The 23,153-nt window shown below is 39.2% G+C and overlaps 1 protein-coding gene across 1 annotated transcript in view; it reads right to left on the reverse strand.

Annotated features, from left to right (window-relative positions):
* POLA1 (DNA polymerase alpha 1, catalytic subunit) overlaps positions 1-23,153 on the reverse strand; it is a 307,226-nt gene that overhangs the window by 156,090 nt on the left and 127,983 nt on the right. Inside the window, exons 27-32 of the mRNA XM_060292862.2 lie at positions 20,494-20,526; positions 19,674-19,766; positions 18,239-18,444; positions 16,285-16,417; positions 9,380-9,511; positions 4,622-4,796 (exon numbers count right to left, since the gene is read on the reverse strand). Of these exons, the coding sequence (XP_060148845.1) occupies positions 4,622-4,796; positions 9,380-9,511; positions 16,285-16,417; positions 18,239-18,444; positions 19,674-19,766; positions 20,494-20,526 (772 nt within the window). The remainder of the gene's footprint in view (positions 1-4,621; positions 4,797-9,379; positions 9,512-16,284; positions 16,418-18,238; positions 18,445-19,673; positions 19,767-20,493; positions 20,527-23,153) is intronic.

The following is a 23,153-nucleotide window of genomic DNA, read 5'->3' on the forward strand; positions in this document are numbered from 1 at the left end:
ATGAAAAAACTGCCCTGATAGGCAAATGACTGAAATTTTATCACTGACCATGAAGAAAGGTATTTGACAGTTATTGTACAAATCATTCCTCATCGGAGGAAAGATATTATATAATTTTAAGTACTGTTATGCATAAAATATAAATTTATTAAAAGATGAAATTCAGGAATGAACTTTAGAATATTCTAATCCCCAGCCTGTTTTGCTAGGTACAGAAGACTATTTGGATGTTGGAGCATACTGTGAATATTTCACCCACAGAATATAGAGAGCTTTCATTAGAACGAGAAAAAAGAACCCTATAGTCTGGAGAACAAAAGCTGAGAGTTCCAAGTTTTAGTGGCCATGTTTCCCATAGGGCTATTGTATAAGAAGAGTAATACTACATTTTTTTCTATTCACAGATGGAAAAGAGTAAAATTTAGCTTTATTTAAGCCCAACAGCAATAATCTTGCATGGGTTTCAGAAAAATGATACACATTTTACTGTGGGATAATGAGGACCATTAGTTATTAGGGAGAACAAATTATTCTCGTTCAATACAACAGACTTATTCATTCACTCATTTAATAGACTGTCCTCTCTCCTTTTCACTGAAACGACCTTCCCATACAGAACACCTGGCCATGCAACATGCCACCAGACAGACTTCAGGAGGTATCCTGATGGGGAGAAATAGAGAATTTCCAAAGCGAAGCCACAGGATAAAACCAACACTTGATGCTTGCCTTTCATTTCAAGGAAAGCAGTATAAAAGCAATAGAAAAAGAAGTAGTTGAAAAATATAGTTGCTCTCCACAAAAGAGTCTGAAAAATAAAAAATCATGAACTTAATAATTTTTCTAAATGAAATTATGCCATTATTCCTGATTTCTTTATACTAGCTAAAAGGACAAAGTAGCGAACTTCACTGAAGTTTCTACACTGTCATACATTTGATTAACCAAAGATAAAAACTACATTAAAGGCAAGAGAATTATTTTATGTTTGTGATTAGGCAGTTGCAGGGCTTGTATTTTATGTATATATCTGCAGACTTCAACTTATTTAATGGTGTCAGTTCACTAACGGCAGTTTTTTTTAATATAAAGAAAAACAGATTTAGAACTTTAAAAACAAATTACAGTAATTGTATGCCTATAGCTTGCACCTCTTAGAAACCATGCACCCCTAACACTCCTCCCCTTACTTCCCCACCACTTCCCTATCTCCTCCCTTCTCCTCTAAAACCACAGGCTAAGTGAGAACTGATAACAGGGGCCTCAAATCCCCTAGTGAAGAACAGCCACCCTAATTTCCACTTGGGGTAGAGGAATAAAGGACACAGATCAAAATGCAGCTCCCAAATACGGCAGGGGGCAAATGCCTGCAAAGACCTGCCCAGCAAGCTTCAATGTTTTCTACAGATCTTCACGGTGACTGGCACTTGCTGTTCTGCCCTTCATTACTGTGGACGCTCCCACGAGGAAAGAGGGAGAGATAAAGGACTAGGAGATTTACTACGAATGTAGATAGGTATGTGGATACCATTGGTGACGGCGGGGCTGCGGTGGGAGGAGGCGCACCGCGCCATGATGACAACTTCACATGTCTTCAGCATAAAAACTGCTGCCAAACAGCAGAAGACAAAAACGAGAAAAAGAAGGTACAAAGGGGAGTGGCAGCAGCTCCTTCAGAGCTACAAACACAGGCCCCTCAGCAGCTCCAAGCGGCTACCTGGCACCCAGAGCTTTCAGGTGATGGGGTAGGAGAGATGGGGATGTGTTGAGACCACGCACAAGCATGACGGGTCCCCTCTGTAGGCCGAGCCTGGTCAGTAATAGCAAGAACACTCTGAAGATGGGGCCCACTAGGCTACTGGCTTGGAAAATGATTTGTGAAATCTGGATTCATAAGACAGTCACAATGATGAAAAAGTTTCATCTTTAAGCAGCCACAATCTGCCTGCAGTTTAACTGATATGAAAATGATCTTAAATATGACCCTGCAACCAACGAAATCAGTCTGGTCTCCTCCAGGTATGGCCAGTCTTGAGACATCTGAGCAGGCATCAGGCTGTTTACCAGCCAGGCTCCACCGCTTTCTACTCTACACTACAGCTCTTCTGCCGAAAATACAAGGCTCCACCCTTATCTGTTAAACGTCACTCACAAGATGAAGCTTGTTCCAGCTACCTCTCCTCGGCTCTGGGCCACTGGAAACTTCAGAACCAAAGAAGGAAAGGGCAACGGTGAGCCTATGAAGCAGGCTCTTGATGATCCAAATGGAAAACCTGGAAGATCTACTCTAAAAAACAAATGCTTCTGCTGAGGGGCTGTCAGCGGCACTGGGGGTTTGCAGTGGGGTGAGGAGGAAGCACAAAGATGAAGTTCCCGGGCCTTCACACCCACGCCACCACGCTCCTGACTGAGGGCATGTGTCACAGCCTCCCAGAGCTAAGAAGAGGTGGTGGCTACAAGCACAAGCTTTGCAGTCATGCAGAGCTGGATCCCAGACCAACCACGGTCGGCCACTCACTAGCTATGTGACAAGACCAAGTTAGTTACCTCTCTAAGCCTCAGCTTTCTTCTCTGTAAAATGAAGGAAACAACATAGCCTCATGGGGTTACTGAAAGGATTAAATGAGATAACATATGCAAAGTACTTATTACAGTTTCCAATAGAGTAAGCACTCGAGGCAGAGGAGAGAAAAAAGAAGGAAGCTAAAAAATATTGTGCACTTACACTCCCTCCTCCCAGCTGAGGATTTATAAACATCATCAAATACAACTCAACTTTGAGAATACATTATATGATGATCTGGGTAGCAGAATTTTATCTTCCTAATTATGTTTTGCTTAGGCAAATGTCAAAAATGAGTTTCCACTTCCAGAGCAGACACTGATGGTGCGGGGGTGGGGGTGGGGGGGTGGCGGGACCCGCTGGTGGGAAGGAGCTCAGAAACATATTCAACAGGGGCAGTGTGGAAAGTATGTGACTTGATGATTCATCTGTCCAGTCTCAGTCCACAAACGCACAGAGAGCTAACTGCGTGCAAATCCCAGGGACTAGAGGAGTTTGAACATATTTCTGCAGAGGCCTGGCAGGGGGCTGGGGAGTGGCCATAACAGGCATTCACTGCACACTCCCCCACCCAGGCCTGTGCAGAGCATCTCACACGTATCACTAATCGCTCCCTCAGAGCAACTCTAGAAACCAAGGCTGAGACCAAGCTTCAGAGGCTTCCCAAAGCCGCAGAGCACATGAGCGACAGAACCAGTGTTTGAACCCAGATCCCTATGATGCCAAAGCCCGTGTCTTAAGCCAGACTTATTCAATGAGAAGAGGAGGAGGATTTTCCATGAAGCATGGACAGATTAAACAATGCCATATTTAGGGGACCCTGAGTACACTAAGTAAGAAGTCAGGCTAGAAATACAGGTTGGAGCTAAAAAGTTAGTCTATAATTGCCGAAGTCAGAGACTGTAAGATGTCAGTGGCAACAGGACTTATAGTGAGGAGCCAGCCAAGGACTTTATTAGGCACTTATTCTAAGAATATTCATCTTTGTGTACAATGGGATAGAGAGCAGAGAACTTAAAGCAACGTAACTCTCAACATGCTGGTCATCTAGAAAGGAAATCAGGGCTGGTTACGAAATACATTTCTAAGCAAGAGATGACAACCTGGTGACCTGGCAAAAAGTCTGAGAAACAATGAGGCTTCAGGGTTGGCTGGCACCTCCAGATGATGAGAAATTAGCAATCAACTAATTCCGAGAAGATAATGAGTCCAGTTTTAGAAGAATTTTTAAAAGCAAGAGCAGGATACTCAAAAGGAATCGAATACAACAAGTTAAACGTTTTAATGTTAAAAAAGCTGTGTATTCTCACTCCATACAAAAACACATTTAGAGACTGAGACAAGAGGAAACAATATTCAAGATACAATGAATCTTATTAAGTGAAGTTCACTGATTAAAGTGACAACGATGTAGGGACTTCCCTGGTAGCGCAGTGGTTAAAAATCTACCTGCCAATGCAGGGGACACAGGTTCGAGACCTGCTCCAGGAAGATCCCACATGCCACAGAGCAACTAAGCCTGTGTGCCACAACTACTGAGCCTGCCCTCTACAGCCCGCAAGCCACAACTACTGAGCCCACGTGCTGCAACTACTAAAGCCCATGCACCTAGAGCCCGTGCTCCACAAGAGACGCCACCGCAATGAAGAGTAGCCCTTACTCGCCGCAACTTCGCACACAGCAATGAAGACCCAACGCCGCCAAAAAAAAATAAATTAAAAAAAAAAAGCAACAACAATGTACGCTCAGAGACTAGGAGGGCGCCGAAAATCTTCTCTTATCCTTTCTTTTGCCGCCTCTCTCTCTCCCCACTCATCATCTGCTGACGGAGTGCCTACTCTGGAGCAGGCATGTGCTTACAGAGGTAGCAAGCCTGTGGCGTTCATATAGGAGGGGAGATAGACATTAACCAAACAACCACAAAAATAAATGCTCAACTACAGACAAAGAAGTGCTTGACATAGTACCGTGCCTCTAAACAGGGCTCCTGATGGGTAAGGGATGACCGCACGGGCTGCTGTTGCCAGGCAAGGGGCTACGTGAGTTCGGGACACTTACCTAACCACGTTGCAATGAGGACAGCATCAATTCCATCTATTGGCTCACAGATTCGAGCCACAACTGGGTGGATCTGCTGGGCCAGGTAGTACTGGGTGTCAATGCTTAAATTGTCCTGCTTCTGCAGCTGCTCGGGTGCATAGGCCCTCTGACTCCCAGTGAGGTTTGACCCATCCTACAAGAGGACATGGTACAGGTAAAGTTGTGAGAAATTCAATCACAAGTACTTGCTTGGACAAAGAGAGGGACAACAATTCAAATTTTATATATTCAATTCCAAACACCACAAAATCCTTTTGGATAACAGTTCAAATTTTATGTATTCAATTCCAAACACCAAGAAGCCCTTCTGACCTATTGGTGAACATTTCATATGCAACTAACAGGAGGAAGATCAAGGAGAACAACTCACCCACTGTCCAGGAATGTAAATCCAGCATGTGTTGTGTTCTATTTTTTGTTGAAACTCGAAACCAACAAGATGGCATGACTAGATTAAACAATTCCACCTGCCATATCACAGAAACACACCGGGAAGACTTGCTAACAAAGGCCTTTTAGGAGTCATGACAAAAAAATGTGTGACCCTTTTATTATGTTAACTCAATCCCTCCTTGCAAGAATTCTAGTCCTATTATCATCTTAAAGACAGGGTGTGTGTGTGTGTGTTTGTGTGTGTGTGTGTAATATCTCTCAATGAGAGCTATATGTATCTCTGAGAAGCAAATGAGCAAGGGGAATAGACAAGTACACAAAACCCAAGAGCACTAATTTATGTACAAGATATAATAGGTAAGAGTAAAATTAAGAAAGTCGCCTTGGTGGAGTAGAGTGCTCTAGGAGCAAAATATCTGGCCACTGGAACGAAGGGCATGCCATTTTGCGCTGTTTATGCGGCTCTTCCTCAAGGAAAGGAAGAAGGGCCAGAGAGCCTCTTTTCAAGGCCTTCCTCTTCTCTTTACTGTCTAAAAATAGAAGTTGTGAAACTCTATATAATTGGCCCATATACAGTCCTGTGGGTGATGTCATCATCATCTGTGAATCAAAAAGCCATCACCACTCTACTGGACCAACATCCAACAACTCGCTCCACTCTTCCTCTTGTCTGCAACAACAGAATTTATTATTCAGATTCGTAAATTTTAACTATTCACAGTGCTCAGCTGCTCTGCAAAACTGATTATAATGTGAATCCTATTCTTTCAATCCTGCTACAATCAGTCCCTTCTCAGCTCAGTGCCCAGCCCAAAGCAGAAGCAACCTTTCATACCGTTGTCTTACCACAAACTGGAAGCACTGGCTTCTTTCTCTGGCTAGGCTCCTGATGGAAACAAACTGGGATGTTTATCAACTAGGTTCTACCTATGCTAAGATATAATGAAATAACTAGAAAGGAAGCAAACCTCAGATTAAAAGACTTGCTTATAATTATTTTTCAGGAGTTCACAATACAGTAAAAGAAATTAGGCAGAATTAATCAACTTTAATTGTTGCCTTTTTAGAAGTTTGATTTGTTAGATGAGAGTAAGGTGACAGCCAATGACAAAAAGAGTGAAAAATCCTTGGACAGTGTCTTTATGCACCACAACTATATTCAGACTGCCTTTTAACAAACACATGAAATCTGACTGATTTATAGAATTGTAGTTTCTTTTTAAAACTGGTCTGTCCTTAAGATTATAGTAATGTTGAGTTTAAAAATTTTTAATAAAGAATAAAAACAAAATTTGTAGAGGCAAATTATTATTTTTTAAAAACGGCCCTTGAGTTACTTTCCAATATATCATTAGATGTTCTCATGTCAGGCGTGTCTGTAAAAAAACAGTTGAAAAAGTTCTAAGCATATTCTCAGTTGAAAAAGTTTCTCCCAAACGTATTTCTTATTGTATGCAAAAGCATCTCAGCTCGGGCTTCCCTGGTGGCGCAGTGGTTGAGAGTCCGCCTGCCGATGCAGGGGACACGGGTTCGTGCCCCGGTCCGGGAAGATCCCACACGCCACGGAGCGGCTGGGCCCGTGAGCCATGGCCGCTGAGCCTGCGCGTCCGGAGCCTGTGCTCCGCAGCGGGAGAGGCCACGGCAGTGAGAGGCCCGCGTACCGCAAAAAAAAACAAAAAAAAATCTGAGCTCAAACATGACTAAATTCAAAACAATTGGTAAGATGACAGGTCTTCCTGTGTTACGTTGGAAAAACATTTAGGCTGTAACATAACATATATCCCTCAAAGACCTAATTCTCAAACCTAGCAAGACCTAATTCTCAAACCTAGCAAACATTTAGGCTGTGACATAAGATATATCCCTCAAAGACCTAATTCTCAAACCCATGCTATATGCAAAAACATATCTCATACACCTTTAAAAATAGACTGAGAAGCAATGTTGGTCTTCCTTGAAGTGCCCATGTAGTAATTTGTGAACTTCTCAAAGTACATACTTTACAGAGACAACCAGATCAGACAATTCATTGAAAACTATGAGGTCATCTTTAGTAGGAAATCAATGGAAAAAAAGTTTTAACAGATGACAAGTGGCGCCCTTAAAACAATTATGTTAAAGGCATGCCTTATGAAAATTATGTCCAATGAAAGTTAAATAGTTAAGGATTTAACACTTAACCAACAAGTGGAAGTTGATTTAAGATCTCAGCAAATAATTCACATGGTTTAATAAGACTATGAACTACAATATAAATTACATACCACAAACATTACTCTCTGAATTCACCTGAATTTATAGTCTGAATAAGTTATCAGTAGAGTACTATGTTCAAAATGTAAATTTTAAACAAAAAAGAACCTGTTTAGGAGATAGGTTATTCTTGAAGGGCACCTTTGCTTACAGCAGTAAATAGTTCTCCTAAAAATGTGTCATCATACATTTTGAGAAACATATTCTAAAAATATAATTGTGTTAGGAAAGAGGAAGAATAACCTGAGTGCTTAAAAGCAAAAGAAGTAGGCAGCTTTGGTTAGCAAACATGCTGAAAGTGGGCATGTCCCACTGCTGGGGGACAAAGGCAAATTAAAGTCCTACAGCTTTTCTTGGGATACAGTGAGAAGAATAAACCAATAAAAGAAACATGAACTGTTCTTTTAACAAGCAAATAAGTTAACACCCAGCACCAGTCGAATGGGAAAAGGGTTGAAAATACATCAAATTGGATTTAGCATCAGCATTTTGGGCTCTTCTTATATCAGTAAGACCCGAGAAGAAGAAATCAAAAGACCTCAATACTCAGACATCAAGGAATATAAGCTTGACTTTTGAAATACATTGATCATAGGACCATACATCTCCATTCCAGGTTTAGCCAAAACATAATTGTGGCTTGATTTCATTTTTAGATGCTATTTCAGAAAACCTATATAATTTTTCAAAGTTGTATGTTGCCATCTGCTCCTGTCATTAATAATCTTAACAGCTTTTCCATGTATGTGAATACCTAAGTGAAAAAAAAAAAAAACCTAGCCTATTTACCAAATCTTTATTTGCATAATATGAAAATTGTTTTTTTGAGATGAGACTTGTCAGAGGCAATATGCAAAGCACATTAAGGGCTTGAGCGAGTCAGACATTTATGGAAATATTTTCCTGCAGGAATTGGCTTTCTGTAACAGTTCTTAATCAAGGGTAACCCTAGGAGGGAGACAGAGTCAAGTGCTGATTCCTGTCCATGTACTTAAATCATTTGTTATGTACATCATCTACAGTACCAAGCAGATATTAGCAGACGACTTCTACATTTTGAAAAGGCTCTCTGATTGCAAACCACATTGACTGTACTTTGACAAAGATCAATCACATTGAAGTTTAAGGCTTATCTAATTTTTTTTACTGTAATAACAAAAAGCAATATTTAATTAATTAAAAAGAACAATCTTATTGAGATGAATTATGCCTTTTGGTAAACAGACCACACCATAGTAACTGTAAAGAGTTTGGATAGAGGCTTTGACTCTGACTTTTTTTTTAAGCAGGGAGAAGGGATGAGACCCCTCCTTTGTTCCGACTGGAGTTAAGTGCTTTCAAAAAACAAAAAAAACCCACAAAACCAAAACCCTCTTCTGTTCTACCCTTTCTCCCTATCTCTGACTGTTAGAGGCATGCTACTCTCAAAAGAAACTGGTCAGCGGTTTAAAACTGTTCCAGAAGACCTAGAGGTTCCTGAGAGGTGTCTCATGGAACAGGAAGAAGACAAGAGGTGGGTTCTAGGCCCCCTCCACTCAAAAAAAAAAAAAAAAAAAAAAAAGGACCTGGTTAGATAATCTGTGTTTTCTTCATAAGGTAGCTTTTTAGGACATCTCACCTTTCTCCATAACCATGCATTTCGTATTTTTTTTCAAGTAATTATTTGAACAGGCTAGTGAAAAATGCATTTACTCTCTTTTGGTAGAATAATATTCAGAATGGAAACTGCTGCAAAAGGAATGATAAAGGACTACTGTTGGATATACAAGCAAACTGGTAGACATTTTCATTCAAGTTAATTTCAGATTGAAACAGCAGCTACTGTTATATACCTGTCTCACCAAAGTAATTTCACTCAACCAAAACACTAGTCTCAAATGTTTTATAAAAATTTTAATAAAATGTCATACCCCTGACTAATGTTTTTAAATGCTGCAAAACCAACCAAGACTAAACCCTCTCTTTACAGCATCAATTATTTGGCAGAGTACTAAACAAGACACCATGGAGAGATGGATTTTACCATGGGCTCGGAATTGGTGTAAGTCTTATTTATTATGACAGTTTTACCTGACAGATGACATACGACACAGTATCTCCAGCTTTCACCTTTCTGCCTCCTTGAGAATTTATCCAGAGGGCAACATGTACATGAGGTAGGCTTTTTTTATCAGGATAATCCTGGGGATCCTTTGTCAACGCCTAAGAGAAAAAGAGGGAACAAAAAGCCCCAAACTTTAAAATAAAACCTTTCTCACACAGATATACACTAAACATATCTCTGCTAGAATCACACCAGCCACATAAACATAAAAATGACAGCAGCTGTATGTAGAAAACACTGCCACAGGATCTTCAGACATTCTATCCTCAAGGCTCCTCTCTCCTTCATTAAGTAACTAATATGACCAGATATAACCCTGAAAAAAAAGAAATATGAGTTTCTGGGCCATGGCACAGAATACTTGGATATAAAGATTAAGACTGTGAATTCAGTCTTCTATGCAGCCTTAGAGTTCCTCTTAATGTCTGCAATTCTCCCACTGAATTAACTGATTAGTTAAGACGGATGGATAACGGTTACTCTGACTTAATGATCTGTTTCTCAAAGGCTTCTCGAGCCTAAATAAATCCCTAAGGCACCAGAAATCACTGGATTTACTCACACTGTCAATTTAAGCTCTCCAAAGGCAGAGTGAATGAGTTTTTAACAGAAAGTAAGCCCCACGAGAGCGGGAACACGTCAGCCTTGCCCACAGCTGCATTCAGAGGGCTCGGAACGATTCTTGGTGTGTAGCAGCAACCAAATGTTTGTGGAAGAAATTATTTCGCTCACTCTGCAATAATTCACTAAGTTCAAGCACTGTAAAGTACTGCAAGATGAATAAGACAGTCACTGGTCCTAAGTCACCTGCCATTAGCAGATGATTCCGCATTCCACAAAAAAACTCTCTAAAATAAGCTACATGTGCCAGAAGGGAGTGGTAAACTAAGTGTTACCGAGAGTTTAGAGAGGCAAAGATTGCTACCATCTGAGAGCAGAAATCACGGAAGAAAAAAACGAACTGGCACATGAAGGAAAAAATAGATTTTAAGAAAAGATGACGGGGCAAGAACATTCCAGCAGAGGGAAAAAGCAAAAGTTAAAAGCAAGAGGTGAGAAAAAAAAAAAAACCGTCTATTGGACTGGAACTTAATATGCACAAAGGGAAGGGGGTGGGTTTCAAAAGACAAGAGGAAGGACAGGGAATAGGGTGCTCCATGTCTAGATCACCTAAGTGTGGTCTGCAGACCCCTGAGGGTTAGCGACACCCTTTCAGGGGGTGGAGAAATCAAAGCTATTTTCCTAATAATACTATCTGCACTGGTGATATAGAAACAAAGGTCAGTAAAGGTGCTGACGCCTTATAAACATGAACCTGGGCAGCAGCACCAAACTGTACTAATACTCATTGTATTCGTCACCATGACACGCTCACAGTTTTTTAAAGTTCTTGACCCTTGAGTAGAAAGCTAATATTTTGTGTGACAAAATGGGAAGTATGCCCAAGGCACATCTACAGCATACTCAAGAACGAAGGATGCTCGAGGAAATGCATTTGTGCAACCATTTGAGTTGCAAGCTAAACTAGCTGGCTTTCTCAACCCAATTTTTATTTGAAAGAATGGCAGGCCAACTACTGTTATTCTAACTTGAGTACCTGGCAGACAATCACTCAAAAAGAACCAAGCGAGTCTGCCACTTCAAGGAAAACACCTGACAGTATATATTGCCTATGATAATATTGAAGTTATCAAGCACCAGTCAGAATTTTGGAAATTCTGTTTCCACTCCGGTGAGCTTGACAGCTTTCCAATACCTAAAGACTCTTCTGATGAGTAGGAATATTTTAAAATGTGGTTTTTGTTAATATACAATGAGATGTATCAATATTTTGGAAGATCTGTAAAACTCAGGGAACCAACATTTAATAAATTACAAGTGCATAACATCACACATGGGTAAAAGATCCATTCAAAGCACCGCACAGATGAAAAGATTTTAATGTAAGAATATGAAAAGTTCATTGATATGGTTTCCTATTTCCACAATACAAATAACCTTGCAGACAATATCACTTCTAGAGTACTGGTGTAGAATCAAAGAAGAATACACACAACTATCTTTAAAAATTACTGAAATACTTCTTTTTCCAACTACATATTTGTGTGAAACTTGACTTTCTTCCTATGCTTCAGCTAACACCACACGTCACAACAGACTGGATGCACAAGCAGATATAAGAACGCGGATGTCTTCTACTAAACTAGACGTTAACAAGACTTGCAAAATAACACCATTCCTCTGGCTAATTTTTCTTTGTTTTGAAATATACAGTTATTTTTCATGAAAAAATTTTATTTTTGTGGGACTTCTCTGGCGGCACAGTGGTTAAAGAATCCGCCTGCCAATGCAGGGGACACGGGTTTGAGCCCTGGTCCGGGAAGATCCCATATGCCGCGGAGCAACTAAGCCCATGCGCCACAACTACTGAGCCTGTGTGCCACAACTACTGAAGCCTGTGCACCTAGAGCCCGCGAGCCACAACTACTGAGCCCACGAACCACAACTACTGAAGCCCGTGCGCCTAGAGCCCGTGCTCTGCAACGAGAAGCCACCACAATGAGAGGCCCAAGCACCGCAACGAAGAGTAGCCCCCACTCGCCGCAACTAGAGGAAGCTCACGCGCAACAACGAAGACCCAACACAGCCAAAAATAAATTAATTAATTAAAAAAATTTTTTATTTTTGTAAACATATAATGGGTTTACTGATATTTTTAAATAAACTAATAAATGCTTTTAAAACTTCTCAGTTTTAATTTCTAACAGTAAATATCAACATAAGCTACATAAACAAAAGCTCTTGCAGTCCCCAACTATTTTAAGAGTGTGAAAATGTCCTGAGATCAGGAAATTTGAGAACTACTGTAGTAGAATAAAGCAGGTCGTCAAACATGGCTGCACATCCCCCTGTTCTATACACTTTCTAAATCATACACTCAGTGTAGGAGAGTACCTAGAAGCCTCTCTAAGTATTTAAATCTTCTCAAACCTGCATTATGCGAAGTCTTGATTGACTTGGACGGGTAATACTGCATAGAAATTTTAATCAATATAACTCTACTTAAGAAAACCATTTTCTTCTTCAATTGACTATACTTCAGTGCAATGTTAAGAAATTCTGAATTTCATCTGACATACTTTCCAATTATTAGATTGGGACTATTTGGGGATTTCACAGCCTAGTTTCAGAAGGCTTGATTTTTCAAAAAATGCTTCCTGGTGGTTTAGGCTCAAGTTAGCCAGGGCTATACAAATCAGTTGTGAAGTATTTTGTGTTACTTTATGAAACATATTTAAGCTAAAATTGTGGCAGTTCAGAAAAATCACACACAGTGTTTTTCAGTTGCATTTGGCAACAAGGGCTTAAATCTTCACAAAGGTAAATCTCACCACTTCACCCCTCCACCCTATGCTAACCTCCCATTTTCAAGCCCACCAATACCCACAAAATCAATCTAATCTAATCTAACCTAATCTATATCTTATCATAAGACCATCCACAACCAGTCACATACATGGACTCTTCGATTCCACTCTCCTTTGCAAGCGACAAAATGTAAATACTGATTTACTCACAAGTTTTAAACAGTACAGGTATTCAGACAAATGTTAATTAAGACAGTCACTCTTGATATATAAAAAGCTTAATGTAAACTGACACAGGAATAACTCTGATATAGAGAGCCCTTTCATCAGAATTGACTCTACTTTCATCGACACTAAAATTCTTCTTCTTTACTGAAAGAAGTATAAGAGCATGTGACAGTAAATATGTTTGCTAGACCATTAACATCTTGAAAATACCAACCAGGTTTTGCTTATCCTACTTTATATCCCAGAACCTAGCACTGTGCACATAAGACGTACTCCATGTTTGATGAATGGATGATTAAACAGGCAAAGGAATTCTTTTAATGCTCACTGAACAACTATTATTTGCCAGCTACTATGCCAAGTGAAATGGAGAATAAAAGACAGTTGGTTTCAGTTCTGCCACATGAAAATATATGCACATCCCGAATCACACTAATTATTAACTAGTATTGTTAGTAATAATAAATGTCACTTTAAGTTGATAACTATTGAAGCTGAGTGATGGCTACATGGGGGTTCATGATGTTCTTCTCTTTACTTTTAAGGTTTTTTTTAAAATTTATTTATTTATTTTTTAATTTTTGGCTGTGCTGGGTCTTCGCTGCTGTGCGCGGGCTTTCTCTAGTTGCAGCAAGCGGGGGCTACTCTCCGTCATGGTGCGCAGGCTTCTCGTTGTGGTGGCTTCTCTTGTTGTGGAGCACGGGCTCTAGGTGCGTGGGCCTCAGTAGTTGTGGCACGTGGGCTCAGTAGTTGTGGCTCATGGGCTTAGTTGCTCCTCAGCATGTGGGATCTTCCCAGACCAGGGATCAAACCTGTGTCTCATGCATCGGCAGGCGGATCCTTCACCACTGTGCCACCAGGGAAATCCCTTGTATAAGTTTTAAATTTTCGATAATAAAAACTTCAAAATAGCAAGACTGCACAATGTTCCTGAGAACGCAGGGATGGCCAGTGTGTCTACGCAGCTAGGTTTCTCTGCACACTAGTAACACTGTGCCATCACCCACAGGAGGAGATGACGGACTGGGCCCACTACCCTAGGGGACACGTGCTCAGTGTTCTTTTGCCAATAATGTGGTCATGTTTGGACTCAGCCTTCCAAATTCATGCCTGGAACCCCGTGCAACAGAGGACTCACATTTCTAAGAAGGTAGACAGTGTTAGGTATTCAATCTGCAGAACCGATACAAAAATTGATCAAAGCAAGACTGAAATAGTAATTCTTACTTATGCAAATTTTTGAGAAAGAGACAAAACAAAATCTGAAAGGAAACCACTTTCAAACGTCCCAAGTGATTCCATGCCAACAGGCATGCACTGCATCACGTAAAGGGAAGAGCTAGCGTCAAGGCACATGTCCTCTTACATTACTTATTTCTAATTTTTTGTCCTTTTCATGTATAAATGAATGCCTTCTTTTGTGACATTAAAAACATCATTGTTAAGGAGTAGGAAACAAATGACTTAACTAAGAATAAATACAAATCGTAAGGATACGCATAGAAAACATTCATTCTCTCTAGGAATCAAAGAAATGCAAATTAAATCCAGCGGTAAAATACTGTTTTGTATCCATTTATGGTAGCAATGTTTTATTTAAATATCACCAATGATATTATCACCAATGAAATGTCACTTCTATAGTACAAGGAAACCTGTGGTGAAACTAGCACACACATTTTGTTATTATCAATTAGTATCACTTGTACAAAGCAATTTGACAAGAGACACACAGATACTCAAATCTTTTGACTCAAATATTTTACTTCAAGGAATCTAAACAAAGGAAGTAATTCATCCAAAAGCAATAAGACAAACGGGGACTTCCCTGGTGGCACAATGGTTAAGAATCTGCCTACCAATGCAGGGGACACGGGTTCGAGCCCTGCTCCGGGAGGATCCCAAGTGCCACGGAGCAACTAAGCCCGTGCACCACAACTACTGAGCCTGCGCTCTAGAGCCCACGAGCCACAATTACTCAGCCTGTGAGCCACAACTACTGAAGCCCGCACACTTAGAGCCCACGCTCAGCAAGAAGAGAAGCTACCGCAATGAGAAGTCCGCGCACCGCAATGAAGAGTAGCCCCTGTTCGCCACAACTAGAGAAAGCCTGTGCACAGCAATGAAGACCCAACACAGCCAAAAGTAAATAAATAAATAAATGTACTTTTAAAAGATCATATAGTAATTTTTAAAAAAGACATGAACAAGATGTTCAATACAGTTATTAACAATAGCAAAAATAAATAATGTAATAATCAAGCAAAAATTTTAATTAAAGATGTAGCAGTGAAATATAAGATTAACATAACGATTTTTAAGGTTAATACAGAAATGTGGGAAAATCTGTATACGTTAAGTGAAAACAAATCTCAAAATAATATACACTGTAATTGCTACCATGTAAAACTGTTTTAAAGAGTAAGGTAATGTGCAAAAATGACTGGCATTACTTTAGCATAGGGGTATTTAGAACGAGTTTTAATTTTAAAACGTCCATTTAATGCCATCATTAGATTCTGTTTCATTAAAATTCTTTTTAGTATGAGTTTTGACAACAAAATTTATGTATCACAAAACGGGTAAAATGGTATTTGCAAAATTACCTTCGGAATCTGTAAGGATACTCTGTTTAAATGGAAAAACAGAAATCTATAACCTAACATCTTGTACTACACAGCACTTTGGGAAACCAAGATTTTCTTTTTCAAATTAGGTAAGAAAAAATATTCCCTATTTTCAACAACTAAGACTATCCATAAAGAGAAACTATTTATATAGTTTAAAAAAAAAAGCACAAGTGCTTTGAATATACAGAAAGCGCTGGCACCGCCTTAATTCTAAATAACAACGTCTAAAAACGCCTTCTGATTATAAGTACCCCTCAGGATCACCTTCTGTAAAGTTACACAAACACACGCTCTCTGTCTAAGCTTACAGGCCTGCCCCCCAAACAACTGTAACTTAGGACGACTATGAATAAGGCAATACTCCCAAGTCCCTGAAACATCAACTACATCACTCCATAGAACCTCTGGACACGAGGCTTCCGTGCGGAACGGAGAGAGAAGGCCCCAACTGCAGACAGGGTAGTGTCTGTGGCTGGGCGAGGAAGAGTGGTATGCTAACGCGCAGTCTGTGAGACAGTCGTTAAGCAGCTTTCATCGCTAGCTAGAATCTATTTCAACTGCAAGAATGAGGTGGTTTTTCAACTATCTGAAGGAGGAGAAAAACACATGGCAGCAGCTGGATTCAGCAATAAATGCTACATTTACCTTGTTAATTTCAAACTGGCTCACTGGGACACTGCCATTTAGCACATTTTCTCCAATTTCTATTAACCTCTTCTGAATGTTTTCCACTATGGTGTCCCGGCTTTGATCCGAAAGTATCTGGCCAATGACAAAGCTGCAAAAAAAGAGACGGATTGATTTTTTTAGTATCATACTTTACTAATAAGGAGAGAAAGGAAGATAAGTGCCATTAGACTAACATGTGGACAAGAGCCACACTAAAAGCTAACATGACAGTTAATGTCCAAAAGCCCATTACTATTTGTTTTCTAACATTAACTCTGTCAAAGGTTTATCAACCTTGGAACATCAGGTTTGCCCTTAAACACACAGACCAGCCCCCTCCCCCCTTTTCTTAACGTAGCAGCTAAGGCTTCCCATTGCGTGTGTACAGAGAGCGGTATGAGTTCCATCATATTTTTATGCAATTACAAAAATTCACAAGCAGTTGTGTTCTACTCTTAGGAGAAATTTGAGAACACAAATATTTCACTCTCCTCATAAAGCACCAAGATATTATCTCTGCCCGAGATGACTACAAGCTAGGAAAGTAGGAATATGAAGTTCTTTATGCAAATTTTTTAAAACTCAAAGATTCCAAAGTTTTCTTTCTTCAGCTTTATTATATTTTTCAGTGTTCTCTAACCGTATTGCTATGCCTCAAAAACGTCATGTTATTCTATCAGACCCAAAAAAAAAGAGAAAAAAAGAAAAAGAAAAGGAGTAAGGAAGCCAATATTTTATCCATTTCTGAGAAAATGCAGAGCGAGGGTTTGACAGCTGCATTATAATTTGTCAGAAAAAGAACCCTGACAAAAACATTTGTATGGCTTTAATTACTAATACATTTCTAACTCAGAGAAATTTACTTCTATTATGATGCATCTTTTCTTAGAAAACACAAAGCTGAAGAGAACACTCTAATCGAGTCTATACAAAGTAGTTTCATCTTTGAGTACATTTGGGGGCAATGAAGCATTTCAAACTATATTTCATAAAAGGCTAACAGTGACCCATACTCAGATGATCAACTCTGCCTAATCAAGAGTAGTTTTGCAGAAGCAACAAATGCTCAGTCTCCCAACTTAAAAGCAAGAAGAAGACTGGAAAACAAGGAAAAAATGCTGACATTCAGCAATACTAAAATTAATTTAAAATTTCACTTTAAAGAAAAAAGTCCTTCTATTTTCACAACTGTTCAGGTTCACAAGACAGGAATTATCTGGAAAGAGGGTACATAAACTACCTAAGGATTCGTCTTTTTTAAAATGGGTGCTTTATAACTTAATGTGACCCTAAAAACAAACAAATAGGTCTTATTATCACAACCTTCAGTCCCAGATGTAAAACTAAGGGGTCGGTCATGACATTTATGGTTTCTGAGGTACATACAGTATTTGAGAACTAGCACTTAAATTCACCTGAGATTAGTAAGAATCTTTACACACAAATGATATGGGCGGGAACAAAGTCTCACTACATGGCCCACTTTGAATCCCAGAACATTTTAAGCCACAACACGGGGACACCTTAACAGTTATGGCCCTAAGGAGGCGCTAGGAACATTCAGGAGTACAACACACTGCACATTCTAAAAGAAACAGTAAAGCAAAACAAACCAAAAACAAGCCAACATCGATGAACCCAACTCTGTAAGCATCTAAAATGTGAAGGCTTACCCTCACCATGAGTTAAAACTTGTAAGATGCATCTTATAGCAAGCATTTCTTACTGAGCGAGTTTGGCTTTTTCTAAGTTTTAACCCATCTGTAAAATTCCACTCCAAATCAGTAAGAACTGTTAATATGCAATGATAACAATAACAAAAAAGAAGTCGTGTCCTTGTGCTTGGCAGAATCAAAGTGTTCTCCACACTGTTAACGCTTCAATTTTTTTAAAAACAAACAACAAAAGCAAAAATGAAAACTGAACTCACTTTCCAGTGTCTTTAGCAAGATCACACCAATCTCTTCTAACTATATCTAATCCTTTCACCTCCTGTTTGGTGACGTAATTCCCATCCACTGTTGGCTCAACAACCAGAGCAGCGTACTTCTTTTTCTTCAGCAGTAGCAGGGACTTGAAAATGCCATCAATGTCTATTTCAAGTAGTTTATACAACTTATTCACTTCACTTTTCACCTGTGAAAATTTCAACCATTAATGCTAGCTTCTCAAACATCTAATAGGGAGAAGATGAACATGCTGCAAATTCCCAAGAGTTCATCTAAACAAAACTAGAAGTCACATAAGACTAGAAGGCATTCATTCAGGTTATATAGAACACGGTATTATGCTTGGTATGATGCAAGAACTTTGAAAAAGCACAGGGACAAAAACAGATAAAAAGATAAACAAAGAGACAATAATATAACTATATCACCCCACTCAACCAAAGGACAAAATTGGCAGTGTCAGCCCCAGGAAATTTATGAAGATTATGAAATACTCTGTTTCGAATCTAAAAACTAAATGCATAAGTACTTACCTTCAAACTACTGAATTAGAGATTAGATAGTCCAACAACTAGATACATGGCCAGTAAAACTTTGACTATTAAAATAATGTCTAAGATCTCCCTGTACCTCCCATAGCACCTTGACTTTAAGCAAATAACTACCTGCTGAACAAATAAATGAAACAGCCACCTGCTCTTTATTGATAGGGTCATGGCATAGACCATCACCTCTAGGGAAAATGCACAACTTTTCAAGGTCCAATGAGTACAATATGCCAAGCTTGCTCTTAAGTAAAGACTACAGTTCAAATTTCAAGCATTTTAGGGGGGGAAAGGCAGGAAGCTGTTAGCTTGTAAGATGGTACCTTAGTTTTAGTTTATTGGGACAATATCTTAACATAGCAAGTGCTCAAAAAGCACTTGCTAATTGTGAACTGCAATTAGGAGGCTACAAATGATTACTTTTAAATGTCCCTTTGACTTTTCAAATATATTTTAAGTACTCCTATAAAAATTATAGATATATGTATATATGTTGGTAGGTACTTATCCATATCTATCACTGTATAAAATGCATCTCAATACTACTAGAGACATAATTCTCCTTAAGAATGACAATGTGATAGGTACTAATGTGGTCACATCTTAAACTTATTAAACTTAGACTGTTTTCAAAGGTATAACATATCCAACACTTAAGGAAAAACCAATTTCCTTTGAATTTTGCCCTCAAAACAAACAACTGGAGTAGAGGTTAAGAAATATAACAGAGGATGAAGAATGGAAGGCACTAAGTTTATTATTATTTTCAGAAGGACACAGATGTACAGAAACTGGAATTTATGAAGTTCCATGTTAGAAACAGAATTCACAAAAGCAGGTTAAAACAGATAATTTTATAAAATTATCTCACCTTGTTTCCCAATTTAAACACTTCTTCCAGATTGGTGCTATTGGTGTTGATCATAATTGAATCTGTATCTCCATAAATAACTTCAAGATTCATCTAATGAAAAGCAAATATCATAAAAGTTAACAACAAAAACACTGTGACCATCACGCACCCAGTGAAACTCAAGATTTTCCATACTATAGAAACTACAGGTTCCGGATGATTTTTCAAGAGTTTACGTTTCTTCTTACCCATATTGTCACTGCACAATCAAAGACTAAGCCCCAATAAACCAGAAAGGCAAGCACTGCCACATTAAGAAAATCTCCCTAATTTTCTTATAAGAGAGTGGAGTGGCAGGGGAAGTATCTAGTTTCAAAAAGATAAGAGACTAGGAAAGGGGGGTCTACCACTGTCCCACATGTTTCGTGGTCATGGCAATTTATGAAGCAGAAACAAAATGGGTTTTTTCAATTCAGGGGCACAAATCCATATTAAATTCTTAACAGTTTCAAACAGTATTTAGTAGAATATGAAGTGTCAAAAAATCAATCATAACAAACAACACTAAAGCACGTACAGTATAAAGGCCTGGAAGTAAGCTCTAATTAGCACCGTTACTAATTTGCTAGAAACACTCACATATAGGCTTCAAGCAGCGGCTAGATCATATCAGTGTTAGTAAAAGAAAAAGGCTATAATGCATTAGGAGGGATTATAAATATAAACTAGGCATCCTAAGAAGTCATTTCCAGTCTGGGTTACAATTTTCCTTGAATACAAAAACGTCACCAGGTATGATATCTAAGAATCACTGTATGATGAAAATGCTCAGCATTACCTTCTGCACCATCTCTTTCGTATGCATCAAAATCTAAATGAAATAAAAAGTCAAGATTAATGCATTATATAATTACAAAAACCTAACTATATGCTGACAGAGATAGGTAACCCAATGATTTGTCATTCCCATATATTTTTAAAGCTCTTGATGGTTTTCTAACTACAACCCTCAAAACAACATCATCAACGTAATCTAAAAATCAGTTTGCCTCTACACTGACTCTTAGGCAGAGATACGTGAGCAGATTTGCTGTAAAGATCTATGTAAGATCTATGTAAGCAGATCTACATAAAGATCTATCTTTAATAAATATGAATAAAATACCCTGTTATAATATGGCATAAAGGCAAACTATTCTTGCTATTAATATTTAAATAGAACTACATGGCTAACAAAAAGCTTGACCAAGCATTTCAAATCCAGCAATTCTTACGGTATTCAGGATCTTAATTTTAAAAGTTAAAAAAAAATACGTAGATCTTTACTATATATCCCTGGAGCTAGTACAGTGCCCAGTGCAAAGGTGGGGCTCAATAAACATTCAGTAAATAAAGACAAACAGATATAGTAGATAGTATCTGTAGATAGGTCTGTCCCCAGGCCTACGCAGCTGTAAGACTACAGACATACAGGTTATAATGTAGTTGTAAATAAAAACAGACATAAATTATCTTGGACTAGATCAGAAGTAAAACATATTTTACAAATGAAGGCCTCTTCAAAGGAGTAATACAACATCCTGAGCACTCAGTATATGTGTGTATGTGTAAAATATATGGGCAAGACGCTCTGCTATGAGCATCTCGTGCATTTCTTCATTTCATTCTCTAAGGGCCCCAAGACAGCCACTATTAATACCGTTATTTGTTAGATGCAAAAAACAAAGAGAAGAGAATTTCTCCTAGTAAGTGACAGAGCAAAGATAGGAACCCAGGCGCTCTGACTCCAGAGCGTGGGGCCTGAGTCACTGCACGCTATTCTTTCTAGACAAGCACCCATCTTTCAAAGCATCAATCTAAACCAGAAGTCACCCTTCCAATGACCCAGATAGAAGATTTACTTCATTTATATTTCTTTTCCCTACCTCCAAGAGTCTTTCTTGTCAACTAAGCTCAAACGTCATGGTGTTTCTGTCCTTCTTGTCCTTTATATTACAGATCCCTGTAAATCCTGGCCTTTGAGTGTCTTTTATATCTACCCCTCACGTTCCATTTCCATTGCCCGCCTCCTCTGTAGTACTGTCTCCCAATGTTGTGCATGAGTTCAGTGTCATATGTTCTCGGGAAAGGAAGACCTTCCCCTGCCCTGGGGGTGGTGAATACTGATCAGGCTAACCAATGGTTTCCATAGTGGCTGTACAGTGGAATCACCCGGGGATCTTTTAAAAAAATGCCAAGAGCTGGTCCCAGCAATTTTTTTTAAACAGCTCTCAAGATTATTCTTATGTTGCAGGCAGGGTTAAGGACCACTGGACTAAGATAATCATGGTAATCCCAATCTTTTTTTTAAGATTTTTTTTTTTGATGTGGACCATTTTTTTTAAGTCTTTACTGAATTTGTTACAATATTGCTTCCGTTTTATGTTCTGGCCTTTTGGCCGCAAGGCATGTGGGATCTTAGCTCCCCAACCAGGGATTGAATCTGCACCCTTGCACTGGAAGGCGGAGTCCCAACCACTGGACTGCCAGGGAAGTCCCTGGAAACAGTTTTTAGCTGACAGTTTGTCCCCTACCCAACTAGACCACAAGCTCCTGGAGGTCACAGCACATGTTTGCGCTTCACATCTAACAGGCACTCGAAAAACTGTTGGCTAGTTGACTGATAGGTCTCATAGTAATCCCAATCACTCTTCTACTAGACACTAAAATCCAGTTAACTCATAAAAAACATTCACTCTCTTCCACTTCATCTTCATTTATTAACATATAAATTACAGGGAAATGCACTGTGGGAGAATACCTGACAATTCCTTTGGGAAAAGGGCAATAATGAGATCAACCCAAGTCAAGTTAATCATAGTGAGGACAAAACTACTTATCATGAGTTCTCTTCACCCTCTGCCCCTTCCACCTTGCTAGGCTTGGCTTTCCTCATCACAACGGACAACCCCACAAGGTAAGCATTCCCTGCTAAGTACACCACCTCAGGAGCAATCTGTCAACCTTTGACTCCAATTCCATATATGCACTAACGGATTTCTTCTGCTCTCCTTTTGCACTGTGAACCAAACCTACTATATCATCCCTGAGTGCACCTCCAACATGAAGTGTCAACGTTCACCTTTCAGATCCACCACCCACCCTCATGCTGTCCTTCCACCAACTCACAACCATTTCCACACACAATTTGAGGGCTGCTACTAAAATGAGTTCCCCTTTGGTGGCAGAAACCTCTCAGTGGATGCTTTGCAAAAAATGATAGGAAACTAAGCAAACTATAAAGACTATACATACTGCAACTGCTTTTTTCACCTAATACTTTATTTTAGAGATTATTCCATACCCCCACATAAAGAGCTGCCTTATGCTTTTTAACGACTACATAGTATTCCATTGTACGACTCAAGCATGATTTAACTAGTGCTCTGTTAATGAACGTAGGTGGTTCCTAATCCTTACCTTCATAAACACACTTTAATAAATAACCCTTATATACAT

Source organism: Globicephala melas, chromosome X (assembly GCF_963455315.2).
Source record: "Globicephala melas chromosome X, mGloMel1.2, whole genome shotgun sequence".
Taxonomy (NCBI): Eukaryota; Metazoa; Chordata; class Mammalia; order Artiodactyla; family Delphinidae; genus Globicephala; species Globicephala melas.